This window comes from Dasypus novemcinctus, chromosome 9 (assembly GCF_030445035.2).
Source record: "Dasypus novemcinctus isolate mDasNov1 chromosome 9, mDasNov1.1.hap2, whole genome shotgun sequence".
NCBI classification, from domain to species: domain Eukaryota; kingdom Metazoa; phylum Chordata; class Mammalia; order Cingulata; family Dasypodidae; genus Dasypus; species Dasypus novemcinctus.
Window position 1 is genome coordinate 118,640,173 of NC_080681.1, and position 21,030 is coordinate 118,661,202.

General features: G+C 46.8%; 2 protein-coding genes across 3 annotated transcripts in view; one reads left to right on the forward strand and one right to left on the reverse strand.

Annotated features, from left to right (window-relative positions):
- The first annotated feature begins 439 nt into the window (after positions 1-439).
- AGMAT (agmatinase (putative)) lies at positions 440-8,384 on the forward strand. Its single transcript, XM_058304346.2, has 7 exons — positions 440-762; positions 1,742-1,944; positions 3,783-3,831; positions 5,143-5,338; positions 6,011-6,190; positions 7,299-7,383; positions 8,103-8,384. Exons 1-7 carry the CDS (start codon positions 455-457, stop codon positions 8,174-8,176), a joined length of 1,095 nt encoding a protein of 364 aa, XP_058160329.1. The 5' UTR covers positions 440-454; the 3' UTR covers positions 8,177-8,384.
- Positions 8,385-9,000: 616 nt separating this feature from the next.
- Positions 9,001-21,030, reverse strand: part of DNAJC16 (DnaJ heat shock protein family (Hsp40) member C16) — a 58,843-nt gene continuing 46,813 nt past the window's right edge. For both annotated transcript variants that reach the window (XM_012530524.4, XM_004472168.3), the window contains 6 exons: positions 15,324-15,506; positions 15,036-15,112; positions 14,010-14,090; positions 13,821-13,919; positions 13,089-13,259; positions 9,001-12,594 (listed from right to left, as the gene is read on the reverse strand). In XM_012530524.4, coding sequence (XP_012385978.1) covers positions 12,195-12,594; positions 13,089-13,259; positions 13,821-13,919; positions 14,010-14,090; positions 15,036-15,112; positions 15,324-15,506 — 1,011 coding nt within the window. In that variant the 3' untranslated portion in view covers positions 9,001-12,194. The remainder of the gene's footprint in view (positions 12,595-13,088; positions 13,260-13,820; positions 13,920-14,009; positions 14,091-15,035; positions 15,113-15,323; positions 15,507-21,030) is intronic.

Consider the following 21,030-nt stretch of genomic DNA (forward strand, 5'->3'; position numbering starts at 1 on the left):
AATGAAAGGAATGCCAGCAGTGAGAGAAGGTTGCATTGTGGACAACCGGTATGAAAGCAGCAGCGCTGGACTCTGGGTAGGGGGCCGTTATAGAATAACCAGAGATTGTGGCAGCGGTTCCAGGAAATGGCCGGGAGCAGCCTCGCAGCCTCTTCCAGCGCTGAGCTCTCCGTGTGGGCCCTATCTAGCCCTGCAGAGCGGGCCCGGGTGGGGTGGAGTTGAAAGCGGCACAGCCAGGCCTCGGCCGCGCGGGGGGCGTGAAGGGGAGGCCCCGCCTGACTCTGTGTATTTGCCTTGGGAGCCGAGGTTGAAGTCCAGCAGAGGGTGCGGGGAGATGGCGCCCGGGCCCTGGAGCCCCTCCCCCGGCCTTTGAACCCTGGCGCCCCCGCGCTGTGCGGGGAGCGCGGCGGCGCCTGCACACCTGCCCCGCGGGCCCCGCGTCGCGGCGGGCGGCATGCTGCGGCTGCTGGCGTCCGGCTGCGGCCGGGTCCTGGGGCGCGGCGTGGGCGCGCGGGCACTGCTCCCCGGCCGCCCCGGGCCCGGCGCGTGTCCTGCCGCGGGGCCCTGCGACCCCGGGCGCAGCCCGAGCCGCCAGGCCTCGGACGGCACCCTGAACCAGCCCCTCAGCTCGGAGTTCGTGGCCCGGCCGGTGGGTGTCTGCTCCATGATGCGGCTGCCCGTGCAGACCTCCCCCGAGGGGCTGGACGCCGCCTTCGTCGGGGTGCCCCTGGACATTGGGACCTCCAACCGGCCCGGGGCGAGGTAAGGCCCGAAGACCAGGCGGGGGCACGAGGCCTGACAGCCTGACAGGCGCCCCTTCCCACCCAGCGCCCGGGGTCAGCTCGAAACCCCTGTCCCTCAGTAAGCAACCGCGAGGGTTCAGCGCACGGTGTGGTGCCGCACGCGGTGGGAGGGCTCGTCCTCCGGTCTTTTCGCGTCATCTTTTGGTGAAGGAACCAGTTCTGGGAACCCAGCCTTGCCTGCAGGGATGACATCTGCGAGTGTCCCACTCCTGCCTCAGTTTACAGAGGCTGAGAATGGATTCTGCCTCAGTTTACAGAGACTGACAACAGAAGAAGCTGGCTGTGCCTTCCCCAAACCTCTAGGGGTCACCTGACTCAAGAAACGCTCAAATAAGGCAGTTTTTCTGAGAGAAAGTCAGAGAAAGTAGAGTGCATTTTCCTCATTACTTAGCATCAGCTAGTTTTGATTCCTCTCAGCAACGTTACCTCAGACTATGAGGTCTGACCTATAAAAGTCACCATTTATTAAATGTCTGCAAAGAGCAAAACGCTTTGCATAGATTACCTCACTCACTTCTTGCAACAGGATAAAGTAAATATCATTACTGTTATTTTACATTAGGAAGCTGAGGTTCAGCAAAATTAAGAAACAGACTCAATGTGGGTTAGTGAAGCGGTGGTGGGTGGGCTCCAAAGCCTGTGCCTTTGATCTCTTCAATGCATCTGTTCTCAACCCGGCTGATAGTTGTCCCCCCCCCCCCCCCGGGGGACATTCCTCAGTTTCCGGAGGAATTTTTGGTTACAGCTGGGGGCAAGTGCTACTGGCATCTAAAGGGTAGAGGCCAGGGATGCTGCTACATCCTACAGTGCCCAGGGCAGCCTGGCAACCAAGATCATCTGGCCCCAAGTGTCAGGAGGGCCACAGCCGGGAGACCCGGGCCTCGGGAGAGTCTCCACACTTTCATGGAAGGCTGACAGGACGCTTCTTCCTCTTGCAGGTTTGGTCCCCGTCGGATCAGAGAAGAATCAGTGATGCTGCGGGCAGTCAATCCCAGCACGGGGGCCCTCCCCTTCCAGTCCCTCATGGTTGCAGACCTGGGCGACGTGAATGTCAATCTCTACAACCTTCAGGCCAGCTGCCAGCTAATTCGAGAGGCCTATCAGAAAATTGTAACAGCTGGCTGTATTCCTTTGACCTTGGGTAATGACCATCTGTGAGGGTGAATGTGATTCTCTGTGGCTGGGGCTTATTTATCATGGCTTTGACTACAGCTTCTTCTCCAGAGCTGGGAGTAGGGAGACAGCTGGAAAGAGAAAACTTGATTTGTTAATTTTAACGTTTGGGGAGGGGATATTTAAAAATTTGGACTAGTGCAACTGACAGGCCCGGATTCGGGTGAGGTGAGAGAAGCACTAGCCTTGGGTGCAAAATTTAAGGGGTGCCAAGAAACTCAGTAATAAAGATGAAAAAATCAGGATAAGTATTACTGATTCCCCCCACCCCCTTTTACCTCTGGCTCCAATCTGGTGCAGAACAGCACCGTTGCTGAACTTATCTTCGAAATTTTAATGTTTTGTTCATCATAGAGTTTTTTGCGTTGATTAAAAAAAAAAAAGTTACGTTAAAAGAGTATTTATCTTGATTACTGTTTTTGTTTGCCAAAGGGCTGCTGTTGCAAAGTACCAGAAATGTGTTGGCTTTTATAAAGAGTATTTATTTGGGGTGAAAGCTTGCATACAGGTCCAAGGCCGTGAAAAGTCCAACTCAAGGCACTATAAGAGGTGCTTTCTCACCCAAGTCAGCTGCCACATGTTGAAGCAAATGGCAGGCGTTCTCTTCCTGGTTTCAGCCTTCCCCTCTGGGCTTCCTCTCTCAGGCTCAGTTGCTCTGTTTTCTTTCCAATTTCAGCTGGCCTAGGGCTTGTCTCTTACTGGCTTCCCTCCTTTCAGCTCAGCTGTGGGCAGAACTGGAGTCCTTTCTCTTACATGGCAGAATCAAACACTGCAGTTCCCTTTTTTCTTTGTCTGTCAGTGTGAGTTCATTTATATTTGGAACCAGCAAGAGGGTGGGGATTCAACCTGAGCCATGCTTCACTGATGTAGTCCAATCAAAAGTCCCTCATCTGAACTCAATGCAATCAAAGGGTACTATGCCCAGAACAGATTAGTTTACAAACATTATCTTTCTCTTTTTGGGATTCATAAAATCATCTCAGATTGCCACACTAAGCTTTTTGGAACCCCTTAAATTTTGCACTTGACCCTGGTCCCAGCCTGATTACCAATATCCAGGCCTGGAGAAGGCTGCCAGTGGGGCTCAGCTATGACTTTCCAACTGTTTCAAGGACATTGTTTCTAATGACTTAATTTGGGAGAACTGGAAAGGGGGTATTTTTGTCCTGGTCAGGGTCCAGAACAATCTACAGGGCAGCTTGTCTCATCCTCCCTCACCCTGCCCCTCTCTTACTATAGTATTTCTTTCTGCTCTGGTTCACAAATAGTTAAAACAACAGTGGACTTTTTCTAAATATCCACATTTATTTTTGCCACACTAGAGGGCCTAGCCTGCATAGCAGACTGGTAAGGAGTGTGGTTTCTGGAATTACCTGGCATGGCTTGAAATCTCAGTTCTACCGCTCACCTGCCATGTTTCTTAGTGTACTGCTTTATGTTTCATTTCCTCATGTGTAAAAAAGGAATGATAATAACACCTACTTCATTGGATTGTGTAAAGGACATATACTGCAAGTGCATATAAAGAGCCTAGCATTTTGCCTGGCCCATTTGAGGCTTTTAGGTCTGTGCTGTACAATACAGTAGCCACTGGCCACATGTTGCTAATTAAAATGAAAATTAAAGTTAAATAAACATTCAATGGCCATTTTCTCATCATAGAACAAGATCTTGTTTCAGCTATGGCTATAGCTCTTTAAGTCTAATTGGAAGGGTGGCAGAATTGGCTGAAAATAAGATTGTCCTATGTAAAACTCAGTCCTTTAGTCTCACCCACTTCCAAATGTTTTTCTTTTTTCTCAACAGGTGGAGATCATACAATCACATATCCCATATTGCAAGCGGTGGCAAAAAAGTAAGTCCTAAATGGCTTTGCCCAAGAGAGTTTCTCAAAATTCAGGAGGTGGAGAATGCATTGTCTGCTGCTAGGTGGTGTCGGGTGCCCTCAACTGGCTCAAGTCGCTGGATGTGATGGAAATTCCCCAACTGCTTCGCTTCTGTGGATCAAAATTAAGGGCAAGCTCCAGGTGTCCCTGTCAGTCGCTGGCTGGAAGCTGAGGCGATTAATAATGAACACTTCTGGCCCTTCTCCCTTGCCTAGATCTGCTCGGCATGTTCGACATTTCCAACTTGCCTCTGTTTTTGGAAGATGAGCCTCTACTGAAATACACAACCCCAGTTAACTTGAGTTTCTGTTTTGCAACAGTCAAATACAAATCCTGAGAGGCACAATGGGGGAGCTTGCTGAGGAGAGGCTCTGTTTTCTCCTGAAAGGGTTCCCTTTCCCAGACAATGAAAAGGCTGATTTTCCTGTAAAGGAAGTCCACTAGGGATTGACTAACTTTGGCTAATGTGGTTTTAGGAAGAGACAGAAGGGCCAAGGGGGTGGCAGCCCCAGAATTCACCTGTGGGAAGGACATACGAGTAGCATTCTGGTTGGGGTGGGAGTGTACAGTTCTTTTCTCAAGGCCGTTTGTCTAGCGTTGGTTTGGACATGTGTATTTTGGGTGGCTCCCAGGGGCTGCTGGAGATTAGGGGTAGAGAGTTGAGTCAAAGCTGCTGCTTGGTGCCACAGTTGGAGAAAGAGTGGCTCTGAGTGGTCTGGTCTTCAGCTAGCCCAGCTCTGAGCTGCCGCCATTTATTCTCATCCCCTTCCCCTTTTCATCTCTAAGGAAGGCATGTCTGTTTTCTGCCTGAGTCTCTTGTTTCTCTGAGGTCCTAAGGGATTTGTGTTTTTTTTTAAATTTTATTTTAAAGATTTATTTTATTTATCCCCCCCTTGGTGCTTGTCTGCTGTCTGCTGCGTCCATTTGCTGCGCGTTCTTCTGTGTCTGCTTGTCTCCCTTTGTTGCGTCATCTTGCTGAGCTCTGTGCGGGAGCAGACCATCGGCTCTCCACAGGCACGGGCTGTCAGCCCTTGTGCGGGCCAGCTTTGCCTTCCCAAGGAGGCCACAGGACGTGAACCCAGGGCCTCCCATATGGTAGGGCGGGAGCCCAATCGGTTGAGCCACAGCCGCTTCCCTAATTTGGTTTTGAAGACAGAACCAGTGTCCAGGCAGGGCATGGATGCCACGTCTCTCTGTGGCTGTGAATGATGATCGACTTTTGGGGGGCTGCTGGGGGCCGGCGGGGAGGCTTGGGTGCTGACCTGCCCTGTTGTCGTCAGGCACGGCCCCGTGGGGCTGCTGCACGTGGACGCCCACATGGATACGGCTGACAAGGCCCTGGGCGAGAAGCTCTATCACGGGACGCCCTTCCGCCGGTGCGTGGACGAGGGACTCCTGGACTGTGAGCGGGTGGTGCAGATTGGCATCCGGGGCTCTTCCACCACCCTGGATCCCTACAGATACAGCCGGAGCCAGGTGACACGCGGCGCCTCCTCCCTCGTCTCTGGTCCCCCACGTGCCTTTCTCTCCACTGCCTCCCGGAGGGCAACTACGCATTCAGAAGGGGCCTTACTGATCAAGTGCAGGAGGGGCAAGTGGGGCAAGAGCGGCCAGGAAGTTGGTTTAGGAGGCCGAGGAGGCTCTTCTCGCTGGGGCTGGGGGACAAATAAGCAGATCGGCCACTCCGATGTCGCTGGCTTCTCCTGGGAAAGAGACGAGGGTGTCAGAGTCCAAGCCCACGGCAAGTCCTTGGTTCTCATCTGCAAAATCCTTGGCTAAACGAGCCTCAGGTTAAAGCAAATGACAAGGCCCCGACAGGAAAGAGCAGGCTCCCTTCCTCCCAGAGCATTCAGGCCAGGCTTCCAGAAAAAGCGGTCCAGGAGGTGCCAGCAGGGACGCCCTGAGGTTTTCCTCCTGCTTTTGCGGCCCTTCTCTCTGAGCTCAGCTCCACACCAGCTGCTTTCCCAGGCCCTGTTGTTCCCTTTCTCCCACTGCATCCTCATCTGTGAAATGGGGACAACTGTTCTTGCTTCACGGGGGTTGCGGGTCAAATGTGGCGCGCCTGTAGTTTAGCGGGAGGGTTGGCACGTGGAAAGCTGAGTAAACGTGGCCATGCAGAGGCCTCGCCGTTTCTTTCCATCTCCGCAGGGCTTCCGGGTGGTCCTGGCCGAAGACTGCTGGCTGAAGTCACTGGTTCCTCTGATGGGGGAAGTGAGGCAGCAGGTGGGGGGCAGACCCATCTACATCAGCTTCGATATTGATGCCTTGGATCCTGCCTATGCTCCCGGGACAGGGACACCTGAAATTGCTGGTCTCACCCCAAGTCAGGTTAGGAGGCTCCACTGGTGGAAATCCCCGGGGGTATGGTGAGCAGACTTAACTTGCCACTTTCCTGGGACTTGTAGTGAGTCTTCAGGAATCAGGACAGGATATTATGAGCAGCTCCTCTAAACCTCTCCTAATCCCACGTCTAAAGAGGCTCGCAAGACCCACTTCCAGAGGAGTGACTGCTGTTACCAAGGGCCCTCATTTCGTATCTGGGATATAACTCCTTTATTTGGTCTTCCCCCAGTCCCTTTGTAGTCGATTCATGGGGACAATGTTGTGGTATCCCCTCTTAAGAACACAAAATGTACTGTAAAAGTTAAATTTAAAAGATGACGAGAGATTAACAACCTACCAAGGTAACTGAAGAGTTTTAGAAACACCTAAGTAAAAACCTGTAAGGTCTGCTAAATTTCCACCCCAGGTGGCAGAATTAAGTGTGATTATAAACAGAAGGTAAACTCCAGGGCCTTTACTTTTTTCACTACTGCACTGCCAGAGCCTCAAATGGTACCTGACATATAAATTGTATTGAGGAAATAAATGGGAGACCGCGTAAATGTAGTCGATTATCTTACGTCCTGTGAGAAGGGACGTTGGTCCTAACTGCCTCCCATCAGAGATGTCTGAAACATAATCCTCATCCCTTTTTGCATCCTCCTGGAGCTTTTTGCCTGCAGGAAGGAAACCCTTTCAGACAGGTGTCTCTTCCTCCTGCAGCCCCCAGCCTGTCCTCTAGGTTCACCTACCTCTTGCACTTCTTCCATCTTGGTACCTTTGCATGCCTCTCTCCTACTCAGCTGCTTGGCCAATTCCCCAAACTAAGCGTTCCCACCTTGCAGAAGCCTACCCACACTTCTCCAGGCTGAGTTACGTGCATGAGACAATTCTGTGCTTGCTGCTTTTGAAGTCCTGACATGCAACATTGATGACAGGGAGACCCCTCAGGGGTAGGGACTTTGTCATTTGTGTCTCTGCAAGAGCCCTGCACATGTGCGGCAGTGTCAAGGGATGAGTGTGTGTTGGGAGAAGTCGACTGAGGCCTATTAACTAGTTACTTTTCATTGTGAATGGTTTCCACTGTTAATAACCTGGGCTTGGTTTTGGACAGGCTCTGGAGATCATCCGGGGTTGTCAAGGTCTGAATGTGGTGGGCTGTGATCTGGTGGAAGTTTCACCGCTGTATGATCCTTCCGGTGAGTGAGAACACTGATTCTTAGGCTGCTACTACTTTAAATCATATTAACCTAGTTAATAAGTAAAAAATGGATGGATCCCCTTGTACCACTCAAGGAACCTGCTGAGTATGTCCTACAGTGAAGAAAATAAACCTATTACTGCACACCTCACAAACATGAGCTAATTAACTCTAACAAAACCCCTGGGAAGTAGCTAAGTATTATTAGCTTTCCCATCAGTCAGAAGAGAAAGAAACCAGCCTGCAATTTAGTGACCAAGTGGCACAGTTCCATTCTCCTTTGCTATTTCATTGCAAACTGAATTCTCAAAGCATAAATAATAAAGTGGGGAGGTTAGCTGGTTTTGGAGAGAGCTTCAGAGCAGATGCCAACCAGGTAACTTTAATTTATAAAAGCTTAGAGTTAGGCCTATTAGCCTCACAGGGTAGAGAATAAATGATGCACATCATTATTACAGGGTTTCCTTTGGGAAAATTCTGATCTTGGAGTAAACAAAGAAACTTCTGAATTTTAAAAACCTACTTCTAAATGGATTCTGGATGGAGCCAGAGTCCCAGGGAAAGCAAGCCCACAGGTGAGTGGGCAGCCCAGAGAAGAGCACAGAAAGCCAGAATTCTGTTAAAGGAAGTGTAAAGGAAAGAAAGCTAAAGGAGTTGGAAAGACTGTTTCAGGAGGCAGCATGTGCAGTGTTCACTGTGGGTTTTACTTTTTTGCAGGAAACACGGCACTGTTGGCAGCTAACCTGCTGTTTGAAATGCTGTGTGCTCTCCCCAAAGTGAAAGTCGTCTGAGTGTTGTGCTCTTCAAGATAAAACAACAGAGAGCAATACTGACCAACTCTCAAGAATGTAGGAACATGAGTGCTAAAAAGTTCATCAGTACAGCTTTCTGCTGGGAAGGATCACTGGTGCCTGTAAAACCAGGGCATCTGGTAGAACTCTAATCCAAACAGCTAAGATTTCAAAGGAGTTTGGATTAATTAAAAAAAAAAAAAAAGTAGTTGGACTATTTTGAATTATTCCCTTTGATGAAAGGTGGTGGGGAGGATAAAGGGGAAAGAATGGAGAATTTAGATCAGGATTACCTAAAAAACAAAGGAATTAAATTAGAAAAACATGAAATAATACTGTATGAACCTTCCATATTTCTATAGTATTACTTCCCTTAAAATACAGCTCTTGGGGAGCAGATATACCTCAAGTGGTTGAGCACCTGCCCCCACATATGAGGTCCTGGGTTTGATCTCCAGTACCTCCTTAAAAAAAAATACAGCTCCTGCTGAGAAGCTGAGGGCTGCCTCTTGATTTTAGGACAGTTTTGCACATAAATAAAAAGTATGAAAGACAATAATATGCAGATCCTAATAAAGATGCCTGCTCCTCAAAAGCCCTGGGGGATACATGAAAGGTCTTCTGAGCCAGGCACATCAGCTAGCCTCCACCCCTCCCTCTACAAGACTCAGCTTTGCATTATCTACTCATCAAGCCCACATGCCCTCTGGGATAGCAATTCCTGAAATCTGCTGACCTTATATACGTGCTGAGTTACATGCAAATTTAATGCTGTTGACAGCCAGTCTGTGATTAAATCATGCTGCAGTGCAAGAGCTACCCCATAATCATCACACATTAAAATAGTTTATTTCTGTTTCCAGTCTGTAATATTCTTAAAACAAAATAACATCAGCTTCAGTGCCTGTTCATGATACAAAAAAACAAACATAAAAAAGACAAAATTTGCCAAATAAGTTATTTGTTCCTATGAGTATCAAAAGTGCAAAATATTCACCGTCTTTTCACATCTGTCTCCCAAGTGTAATCATCCTCCTTGAAAAACTAAACAGTTTCAGGAGCTGCCACACTGTGTTTGTTTCAAGGACAATGTCAGGTATTTTGGACTTGAACAACATTTTATCTGTTAAGATGTTTTGCATCAGCTTTTAAAGAGTTTTACTTAAAAAAAAAAAGGTTTTGAGTGTTTGCTTCCAATCCCTATTCCCAAACAAAGCAAATCACTTAAAACATATTCAGATCCCATTTCTTTTGCATCAGGAAAACATTTCTACTGATGATGGCAGTTGCAAATTGATTTGAATGATAATAAATGATAGAATATAAGTGTGACTAGGCTGGGAATGGGGAGGAAATCAACCTGTTTGTTTGAACCAAACCAAATCTTCATGGTCAATAAATGGTGGCAGTGAGCCCATAAAATGAAAGTTGGACAGAATTGCTCAGTGAAATGGTGCTTGGTTGGAGGTGACGACCTCTATGTTAGACAAATTGTGCAACCAACACCTGAGCAATAAAACATATTTCTGTGATGGGAGTACATTATATAAAGTCTTGTTTGGGGCTAGCTGCCATTTTTATCCCCATATGCTAAACATGATCTATAGTCTCTATCAACCAGAAAAACCCACCTTTAAAAACACCAGCAGTGCCAGTTTTTTTTTTTTTTTAAGGAGGTATGGGGATTGAACCCAAGACCTCGTACATGGGGAGCAGGTGCTCAAACCACTGAGCTACGCCTGCTTCCCAGGTGTCAGTTTTAAGATATTCTACTTCAAGACTAGGAAGTTAACTTAAACCAAAATTTGGTCTTGTATGATGATTTACACACATCAAAAAGTGAAATGGTGGCATTGGCTGAACAAGACAATGGCTCATTCATTTGAGAAAAGTAAAAGAAATTTATGGAAACATTCAGGAAGAAAGGCTTCAGTGGTCAAGGGGAAAGTTCAATTTAAAATAGAAGCTCCCGAGAGTCCAAGAAGACTGAGAAAGAATTGCCTCTTGGGGGATAAAACTACCAGCCCCCAAAGAGAGCTACAGAAGAATTTTTAGACTCAAACGTTTTTCAGGAATGTTTCCAATCCTATCACCACCTTCTTTTGCTAGTAGAAATGGAAGGTGCAGCTGTCTAAAGGGGCTTTTTATTTTGATTAAAAAAGACAAAAAAGAAATTGGGAGTTTTTTGGTTTTTAGAAATTAAGGTCAGAAATTCCATTAGTACCAGAAATTCAAAATAAAACCTACCACTTGATTACAATTAAAAAAAACCCACACAAACATACCACATATAAGCAACCTGGCTGTTAAAGACCCAGAAAATAATTCTGAGGCCAGGAGTATCAAGACGCCACATGAATCCATGGACTATTTTTAAGTGGGAAGGCCGACAAGATATGACTTTCAAGTAATCATCCATTTTCAGAGGACCATCTGGAAGATTGAGGCCTGGCAGTGACTTATCTTTAAATAAAGCTAGAGATTCCATGAAAATGATAGGAATTCCTGGGTACAAATAATATATTACTTACCACTGGAGCTCAATGTTTAAATTATGCAGAATCCGAATGGTTTAGTTTAAAGCAATTATGATTAAAGAAATAATAGTAAATGTCCCATCAGTGATTTTCACCTTTTACTTTACAAAAGGGCAGTTTTGCTCTGACATTTGATAGACCACTCTTTGAAGCTGTCAAGACTCCATCGGTGGTCTTGCCCTAAAATAACAGGTAAACTCTAACTGGCTGGTAAGAATCCAGCCTGGAGTCCATCGTACACTGGAGCTCACCAAGTGGGGGCGTTGATGATCAGTCTGACCCTGACCCTGAAAAAAGCAGTTGTAAGTTAAGAGTGAAAACAATTAGATGAGACATCAAAATACAGGCCAGAAGCTGAGAGTAAGCCTTTTGTAAAACAGGAGTCTGAATCAACTCTTGGCTCACTCATCACAAAAGAGGAGTTGGAAGATACAGTGCTTTTGGGATAACTGTTCAAAATACAAGTGTTGATCAATTTGAAGTTCCTTGACACAAAGACATGTCTGTATTTTACTAAAGAGACACCACTGGGGTGAAGAGGTTCCTGGAGCCCGACTCACTGGCAGGTGGGAATAAACTTTCTTCAGTTTAGCATCTACTGGCTCCTAGCAGCTTATCTCTACGCTCAGAGAACAAGATTACAAGTTATGGCTCCTAATATCCATAGGCTAAAATTGACAGAGGCAGAAAGGCATCTGGAAACACACATGTAAATGGCTTGAGGTCATTACAGTACTCCTTGCTGTGCAGATCCCTCCCCAGCCACATTCACCACCACGGAGGCAGCTGATGGAATGCTCATGGGGATCACAAATCTGCATCCTTCAGCCACTGCCCACTCCTTCCCTCCACTCACCTCATCCCTATCCTTTTAGAACCATGGCTGACCAACTGTTGTGGGGGATACCCCACAGAATATACTTTTAGTCACTTACGACCTGAAACACCATTAACTGGAAGAGTGCTTGGAACTAGGGCCTCTTTCAAGATGCAAGGCCTACAAAGCTGCTGTGGATTGTTCCAGTGTTAACAGCATGCACCAGGGCAGAAGCACAGCAGGGGCAAGGCTGGGGCACGGAGGAGGTGGCCAGTGGGGTAAGTGACCCCACCTGCACAAGGGCTTATGAGGTTCTGTCCAGGTGCTATTGCAGGAAGAGACAGGGCAGGGGCCTGTGGTATGGGCACATGACAGGGACAACAGAGGAAGAAGGAATGAGCAGTCTATTTTAAATAGTATGGCATTCAAATAAGGAAGGAAAAAGAAAAACCAACCAAGAAAAACATTTGATCTAGGGGATTAAACTTGTGGTGTTTTTCACTCCTAGGTTAGAACAGGACAAAGGAAAGATTCTTCTAGCCACAGTTCTAGAAGAGGAATCTAAAATCTATAGTCTGTTCAATGGGATAGTTTAAATCCTGAAAATACCTGTTCACAGGGGCATGTTAAAAAGTCTGAGTTCAGCTCTCTTTCTGAAATCCTTTCAGTCTAGTGTGGGCCATGATGGGATATAAAACCTCTGTAAGGAGCCTTCCAGCAGGCGCTCCATCCATAAGGACAGCTTGCTCAGTTTCTCTTTGATGGGCTTGGATCCAAGGCTACAGGAAGATTTCCCTCGAGATTCACCCAGGTGGAGGGAAGAGTCAAGATCACCGCACGACCCCATGGCTTCCTCCTCTTCAATCGTTTTTTGGGGCTTGAAGAGGCAAAAGTATTTCTTGTGGCCATTCAGAGCCAGTACATAACCAGTGTAGTCACGCTCCATGAAATGCTTGTCGTACTGGTTTGGGATTGGGGCTGCATCTTGAGCGAATTCTAATAGGTATTCCAGCCACTCTCTGTGCTTATCTAGGCTTAGGAAGGAGAAGTGTAGGCAGCTGCTCCTGCAGGAAGAACAGAATGAGGACTGAGGGTATTTCCCAACACATTGAATTGCGGGGAGTGTAAGTACCTGAATCAGACTTCAAATAATAAGAGAAGGCAATGCATAGGAAGGGACCTGGAGACAGGAAAAAAGAAGGATTTTTGTGGGAGCCAGAGGGCAGCAGCAACACTCCCCTCTTCCATTCCCCACATCCTCTGCTGGAGGTACATTGCTTGGTACCTGGCTTCAAGAAAATTCACATCAAGAGAACAGTCTGTTTTCTTAAATGGCTCAGGGAATAAGACTGAGTTCAATCTCTTCTCTTCACAACCAACAGAACAAGGAGTCAAGGCGGAAAAAGGGCCCCTCATGATGGCTTAGATTTCTGGGCCGGAAAGCTTACAGCCCACGTCTCTCCACACTGGTAAAGCTCCTAGTGGTCAAAGAGGAAAGGCCCCTCCTGACCCCAGTGTGCATCCTCCCTCCCTCCCTCCCTGACACACACACACTTACCCCGTGAATGTGTAGACCTCCAAAGCGAATTTCTGTAGCAGGCTGGTCTTGGTGGAATTGGACAGGATGAGGACCACGTTCATGTGGCCCGGCCTCAGGCGTACCAAGTTACTGGTGTACGTCACATCTGTGAGTTCAGTCACCTCCACAAAGCCTTTTCTAGGAATCTTGCTGTGGAGGAATACTCAAGAATTAAAATGTTCTCGAGGTAGGGGAATGGCATCACTTGAAAAGGAACAAGCAGTAGCAGCTGCTGTGTTCTAACCAGACTAGGTGTACTTCGTATTCTCAAGCCCCATATGATGTCAGGATGGGGACGGCCCTGCCTTTCTGAGGCTGCTCCCCAGTTGCTGAGGGAGCTTTAGGACAGAAGGAAGAGGCTGCTGTTGCTCAGTCTGCTGCTTTGTCTTGCGGAGGCTCTGCAGACTGATCCTATTCATCACCACACTGGTGGAGAGCCACCGTTCTGTTTCTGGCTCGCCTACCATCTCGCCGACAGGTTTCTGTTTCCTGCCTTCATTATTAAATGTGAGATTGAGAAACAGAAGTTACCCAGTAGAAGATCAGCAGGTCCTGTATCTAAATGCCTAAAGGGTCTTGGGGAAAACTCACAAGCCAGTGACTTTTCTCTATACCCAATATTGCACACCAGGGGGTGAACCAGAGTGTGTATATACCATAAACCCTAGCATGCCTGATTAGACCACACGGTCTGTGGTCCTGACCACGCACCTGCCGGTCTCCTTGCTGAAGCTCGGCTCGGTCTTCGTCGCCTTCTCGTGGGCTTCCTCTTTATCTGGGGGGTTTGACTCTCGCTCATCATTCGAGTCGCTGGAGTAGACCAGAAAGGTTTAAGAAAAAAGAAGACCAACAATCATGGGGGGCGGTGACTCACCCTTCCAAAATCATGCTGAGTCGTACCTGAAAGCCTGAACGATGACCGTGCCGAAGAGGATGAAGAGGGCGGAGAAGATCAGCGACAGAAGGGGCATCATCTCTCGCCTAGAACCAAGTTAATCAAGTTGGTCAGCTGGTCGGATGGGTTGTTGTGATGGCTAATTAATGACTGTAGGTTTCTTCTCTATGGCTCAAAGAAAAAAACATTCCCAAACCAAAAAGTCTTCGTGCCAATAAAAATGTTCTAATTTCATACAATATAGTTAATATTTTTTTGAGGTGGGGAGTAGTGGTGATGGAGGGGAAAGTAGAGATTTTGCCTCAGTGTTCTAATTCACAGGTTATTCTACAAGTGATAACTGGTTGTACTAAATCAATTCTGCAGAAGGAAACAAGAGGACAGATAATAAAGGATTCAAGCTGTCCACACGGAAGAACATTCTCATGTCATGTCAAGGGTAGCATCAGTGACTTCAAAAGCCTGTGTAATTATTTCCTCATTGGATTGCTTTCTTTCTGGCCAGAACGATTCAGATGTGGCCCAGAGGGGTGCGAGTTGGGAGAGAAACATGATCTCCAAGGTCTCTTGTAGGACTGGAGTTCTAAAATCTCATTCACCCACAAATCTCCCTCAAAGGCCTGTGCCAGGTGCCAGGAGTCCCTGTCCTTGGAGAGCTTGCAGTCTTAAGGGGCCAGGAGCGGGACTTCCCTTCTGCGAGGGAATCATCGATTCATTTGACACCAACGCTCTGGACCCTATGGGTGCCAGCCCTGTGCTGGGCGCTGGAGGCGCCTGGTGCACAGGACGGTCCACGCTCTGCTCTCTGGAAAGACAACCAGCGGGAAAGGACCAGTTGGCAAATATAAAAAAAGTGAAGTTATCAAAAGGAAGAAGAAAGGGGAAAAGCTGTTGAAAAGGTCTGAACATTCTTCCATTTGCCTATATCTAGAGTACAACGAAATTTAAAGAAAAATGGACTGTTTTCAAAAGAAAACCAGTGTTTTTAGCATTAACCCAGAAAAAGACAGTCACCCCCGCAGTAACCCTACCAGTTGTTGTGAAACACACTATCCCAGCAGTCCGAGATGTAGTCAGAGGCAGAGTAGAGCCACCGAAGGAGGAAAACCTATCGAGGGAGAAGAGGGACGATGGTCACGACTGAACCCGAGGGGTGATGACACTTCCCTTGGCCCAGCCCGGCTCCTGGGGAGACACAGGCCACCCTCACCCCCAGCAAAGGGCAGCTGCTGAACCTCTGCTCTTATCAAGACTCCTGTCGCCACCCGAGCCCGTGAGCCCTGCCTGGCTGCCCACTCTTCCTGAGTCATAGTGCTTACAGGGGCGAGTTCATCGGTCAGGTCGGGAAGCACAGCTTCAGAGGACAGAAGCGCTGGATCTTTCCGCAGCTGCTCGAGGTAACCTAAAAGGATGAATTTATCGCTCTCACTCCCAGTCCAGGGAACTTCCAGGGTTTTGTACACCACCCTTCCTGCTGTGTTCCGCCTTTCTAAGATAGACACCTGGGACAAAAAAGAGAAAAACCATTTAGAAATCTCAAAAAGATGGTAACACTCCCCTCCTGCCCAGGAAGAGGGAAAAAAGGGTCTAGTAAAGGCAACAACAAGCTCAAATGCAAATATTGATGAATATAAGGTACCTGCAAAAGATTTAAATGGCAGAGTGAAATACTGCAGGATCTCTCCCCTGAAAGAAGCTTTGCACAACTGGCAGGAACAGTTTTCTCAGAGCCTCAGAAAACTTTTAAAGGATTACAACAACAGAGTAAATTCTGAATGAAGAAGGCGGTCACTTAAAAGCAGTAGGGGGAAGCAGAAATGGCTCAAGCATTTGGATGCCCGCCTACCACATGGGAGGTCCTGGGTTTGATTTCCACTGCCTCCTAAAGAAGATGAGTAAGACAGCGAGTTGATGTGACGGGCTGGTGTGGCAAGCGGATGCAATGAGGAGACATGAGAGACACAACAAGCAGGGAGTGGATGTGGCTCAAGCAGTTGAGTGCCTGCCTGCCACATAGGAGGTCCCGGGTTTGGTTTCCAGTGCCTCCTATAAAGAAGTCAAGCAGACATAGCGGGCACACAACAAACAGACAGAGAGCAGAAAGCGAGTGCAAACAATGAGGGGGAGGGGGAGAAATAAATAAAAATAAAAAAGAAATCCCTTTCTCTAAAAAGGAAAAAAAAATAAATAACAGCAGTAAACTCTCGAGGGATCCTGACTGGCCCCTCCTCCCCGCTCCTGGGCAGAGCTGACGGGTGCTCCCTGTGCCGATCCCTGGTCCTGGAGGGAGCAGAGCAACCCTTGTGCACATGCTGGAGCAGGTATGTCTGGCCCAGGCTGTCTGGTGCCGTCCCAGAACTGCCCTACGTGTCGAGGGTGGCTCACCTAGCCCCCCTGCCGAACGCTGTGGGAGGGCAGTCAAGTCGTGCTGCCTTGGGCGAGGGATTGCTAACTGCAGGATATATCAGGCTGTAGGACATAATGGGCAATGCCCAGGATTGAGGAAATGGTTTCCTAGGGAAAGGGGATATTCGGAAACATTTACACAGGGAATTGCTAGGGCCACACACCCACGCCCACGCCCACGCCCAAGACAAGACACTTGCACAGAAAAGATCAGGAGGACCCCACATGGGTACGGGTAAGCATGGAAGGAGAGCACCAGCACAGGTCAAAATGCTACGACTGGGAAAGGTGTTTCTCTTTCTCTTTTTTTTTTTTTTTTTTAACCACAAAAAAGATGCCTGTGATCTTTAATATTGAGATACAATTAGATAAAATTTTATTGAGTTTTGTGAACTTGCAATAAATTTTTAGAATTCAAATGTAAATCCAACTGGCTCATACATAGCTAGCATTCTTTTAGTTAGAATGGAAAGTTTTTTTTGTTTTTTGTTTTTGTCTTTATTCATTTTTAAAATATTACATTAAAAAAATATGTGGTCCCCATATACCCCCACCCTCCTCACCCCACTCCCACTCCTCTCCCCATAGCAACATTCTCCTCCATCATCATGAGATATTCATTGCATTTGGTAAATACATCTTTCTCTCTTTTTTTTTTTTGTTAGCTTCTGGCAATCTGTTATAACAGATGCCTCAAAGGCTAAGTTCCAGTGACAGCACATCATTAAAATATCAAAATGTCCAGGTTTCAATAAAAGATTACAAAACAGACAAAGAAACAGGATGCAATGGCCCAGGCAAAGGAGGAGAATATAGCATTAGAAACCATCAGTGAGGAGGATGAGAGCTGTGACATACCAAAGACTCAAAAAAAAAAAAAAAAAGTCCTAAATATGCTGAAAGAGTTAAAGGAAAACATCGGCAGAGAACTGAAGGAAATTAGGAAAATGAAAGATGAACACAAAAAAAATATCAATAGAGATGGAAAGTATACAAAAGAACCAAAGAGCTAAGACCACTGTAATAGAAATTAAGAATTTCATATATTGGGAAGTGGATGTGGCTCAACTGATAGTGTCCATCTACCATACAGGACGTCCAGGGTTCAAACCCAGGGCCTCCTGGCCTGTGTGGTGGGCTGGCCCACATGCAGTGCCGCTATGTGTAGGGAGTGCCATATCAAGCAGGGGTGCCCCCCACGTGGGGGAGCCCCACGCGCAGGAATGCACCCTGCAAGGAGAGCTGCCCTGTGCAGAAAAAAACACAGCCCATGCAGGAGTGGTGTCGCACACGTGGAGAGCTAACACAGCAAGATGATGCAACAAGGGGAGACAGATTCCCGGTGCTGCTAAGAATGCAGGCGGACACAGAAGAACACACAGCGAGTGGACACAGAGAGCAGACAATAGGGGTGGGTGGGAAGGGGAGAGAAATAAATAAAATAAATCTTAAAAAAAAAAAAAAAGAATTTCATATAGGGGCTCAACAGCAGATTGGAGCTGGCCGAAGAAAGGCCCAGTTAACCTGAGGATAGGACAACTGAAGCATCCACTCTGAGGGGCAGAAAGAAGGAAGAATGGAGAAAAGTGAGCAGAACTTGGGGAACCTGTGGGGCACCATCAAGTGAACCAATTTCCATGTCGTGGGAGCCCCAGGAGAAAAAAAAGAGAGAAAAGAGCAGACTGTTCAAAGAAATAACGACTAAAAACTTCCCCAATTTAACAAAAGACATGACTATGTATATCCAAGATACTCAACGAATTCCAAAGAGGCTAAACCCAGAGACCACACAGCACCATGTTCTAAGCAAACTGCAAGACCAAAGAAGATTCTGAAAGCTGCGAGAGAAGGAACACGGCACATACAAGGGAACCTCAAAAAGATAAAGTGCCGATCTCATCAGAAACCATGGAGGGAAAAAGGCAGGGGGGAAGACATATTTAAAGAAAAGAAAAAAAATTGCCAATGAAAATTCTATATCTGGCAAAACTGTCTTTCAAAAATAAGGGAGAGATTAAGACATTTCCATATAAACAAATGCTGAGGGAGTTCATCATGGCTAGACTGGCCTCATAAGAGATACTAAAGAGTTTTGCAGATTGAAAGGAAAGACAATAGACAATAGATTGAAGCTGCATGAAAAAATAAAGCTCTCCAGGGAAGGTAATGACAGGGGTAAATACAAATGCCAGTACTATTGTAGTTTTGGTTGGTAACAATTTTTACTTCTTACAGAATCTAAATGGCAAATGCTTAAAATGTAATGATAGATGAGTGGTTTTGGACTCATAATGTATAAACATATAATCTGTAACAAGGCTACATAAAGGCGGGGGAACAGTGGGGTACGAACAGTTTGTGTATACTATTGAAGTTAAGTTGGTACTGAAGCAATCAAAATTGTATAGATTCAGGATGTTAAATTTAAGCCCCATGGTTACTACAAAGAAAATACCGGAGAATATGCAAGCTCACAGAGACAGAAATTAGAGCCAGGGGCAGAGGGCAGATGGCAAGGGGACATAATGCATAACAGGTGTAAGGTTTGTGTTTGGGGAGATGGGAAGCTTTAGTAATGGAAGGTGATGAGGGTACCGACTGGGACTCATCCTGCTGAATGCTGTGCTTGGGAGGGGTTGAGAGGGGAAAGCTCATGTTAATATATGTTCCCCCCCCCCACAAAAAGCAGAACAAAACAACCAAAAAGCCCACAAGCAACTAAAGACACAATAAAAATTAAATGCAATATGTGATCCTGAGAGGATCTAATAGTGGGAGAGAAAATGTTTAAGAGGATATTATTGGGACATATGAAAAAATGGGAATATAGACTATAAGCTTTACATCAACGTTAAATTTCCTGAACGTGATAACTGCACTTAAGGTGACTGCGTGAGTGAATATCCTTGTTCTGAGGAAATGAACATGGCAGTATTAAATGTTCAAGGAGCATGGTGTATACAACTTATACTCAAGTGTTCAGAAACTAGATTGATAATTAGATAGACAGATGGATAGACTGATGGAATGATAGGGCAAATGTGGCAAAATGCTAAAATTGGTGCATCAGGGTATGTGTAGGGATAGGTCTATGCTAGAGTTGTCGGAGTGGAGTGTATACCATTTTTCTAACTGTTCTGTAAGTTTGAAAGTATTCCAAAATAAGAAGCTGAAAAAAAAAAAAGATAATGGCTATAACAATTAAAAAAATTAGTAGATACAACCCTACGTACTGGTTCTCTTGAAGGCTAAGGAGATCCACAGGGTCATGGCAGATGGATTTAGAGTTCTGTGCCATGTTAGAGGGTCCTACTTTGGAATTTGTGCTCCTGAGTGTGATGGAGCTGGACTCAGACGTGACCTTTCTACACATGCCTCTTCTGTCTTTTTTTTTTTTTTTTTTTTTAGATTTTTTTTATTTTTTATTTTTATTTAATTCCCCTCCCCTCCCCCGGTTGTCTGTTTTCTGTGTCTTTTTGCTGCGTCCTGTTTCTTTGTCCGCTTCTGTTGTCGTCAGCGGCACGGGAAGTGTGGGCGGCACCATTCCTCGGCAGGCTGCTCCCTCCTTCGCGCTGGGCGGCTCTCCTTACGGGTGCACTCCTTGCGCGTGGGGCTCCCCTACACGGGGGACACCCCTGTGTGGCACTGCACTCCTTGCGCGCATCAGCACTGCGCATGGGCCAGCTCCACACGGGTCAAGGAGGCCCGGGGCTTGAACCGCGGACCTCCCATGTGGTAGACGGACGCCCTAACCACTGGGCCAAAGTCCGTTTCCCTCTTTTGTCATTTTTACGGAACCTGTGGTTGGCACTAGGGATGGTGTATACTCAGGGGACTTGAATCTCCGGACTGCCTATGTGCCAGCTGGGCCCTGAGCCTCAGCAGAGTTGTAACTCCTACTCTCTGGTTTGTTGGACTTACCCAGGTCAGCTAACAGGGAGGTGGAGATGGTCAATGACCCCACCAGGGAATCAAGAGTGCCTACAACTGTAAGCAGAAGAATTGCATCCATCATCCTTGTGGAATCTAAGCCCCCTCTTAATCTAGAGGTGGAGAAGACATCACCATCTCAGGGTCCACAGAATGTAGGAATAAAATATGGATTAGAGTGGACTTACTGATATTCTACTATAAAAATACTGTGACTAGTAATAGAAATTGTAGCACTGAGGTGGAGAAAGTGGCCACAGTAGTTGCTGAGGGTAGGGAGAGGGAAGAAGAGATGTGATGTGGGGGCACTTTTGGGACTTTTGAGTTGTCCTAAATAATACTGCAGGGTCAGATGCTGGACTTTATATATCCTGCCATAACCCACTGAATGTACTGGGGGAGAGTGTGAACTACAGGGTAAACTATTATCCATGTGATGTAGCAGTGCTCCAAAATATGTTCACTGAGTGCGATGAATGTGCCACAATGATGGGGGAGGTCGTTGGTGTGGGAGGAGTGGGGTGGGGAGGTGGGGGGTATATGGGAACCTCTTATGTTTTTAATGTGGTATTTTTTTGAGATGTATTTGTCTTCAAAAACATACAATTTACAAAAATGATGGGGTTGGGGGGTGGGGAGTGGGTTATATGGGAATCTCATGTTTTTTAATGTAACATTATTTGTGATCTA

Coding starts and splice junctions, on each gene's coding strand:
- AGMAT (XM_058304346.2), top strand. CDS start 455: ATGCTGCGGCTGCTGGCGTCCGGCTGCGGCCGGGTCCTGGGGCGCGGC. Junction 763..1,741: donor TCCAACCGGCCCGGGGCGAG/GTAAGGCCCGAA, acceptor TTCCTCTTGCAG/GTTTGGTCCCCGTCGGATCA. Junction 7,384..8,102: donor ACCGCTGTATGATCCTTCCG/GTGAGTGAGAAC, acceptor ACTTTTTTGCAG/GAAACACGGCACTGTTGGCA.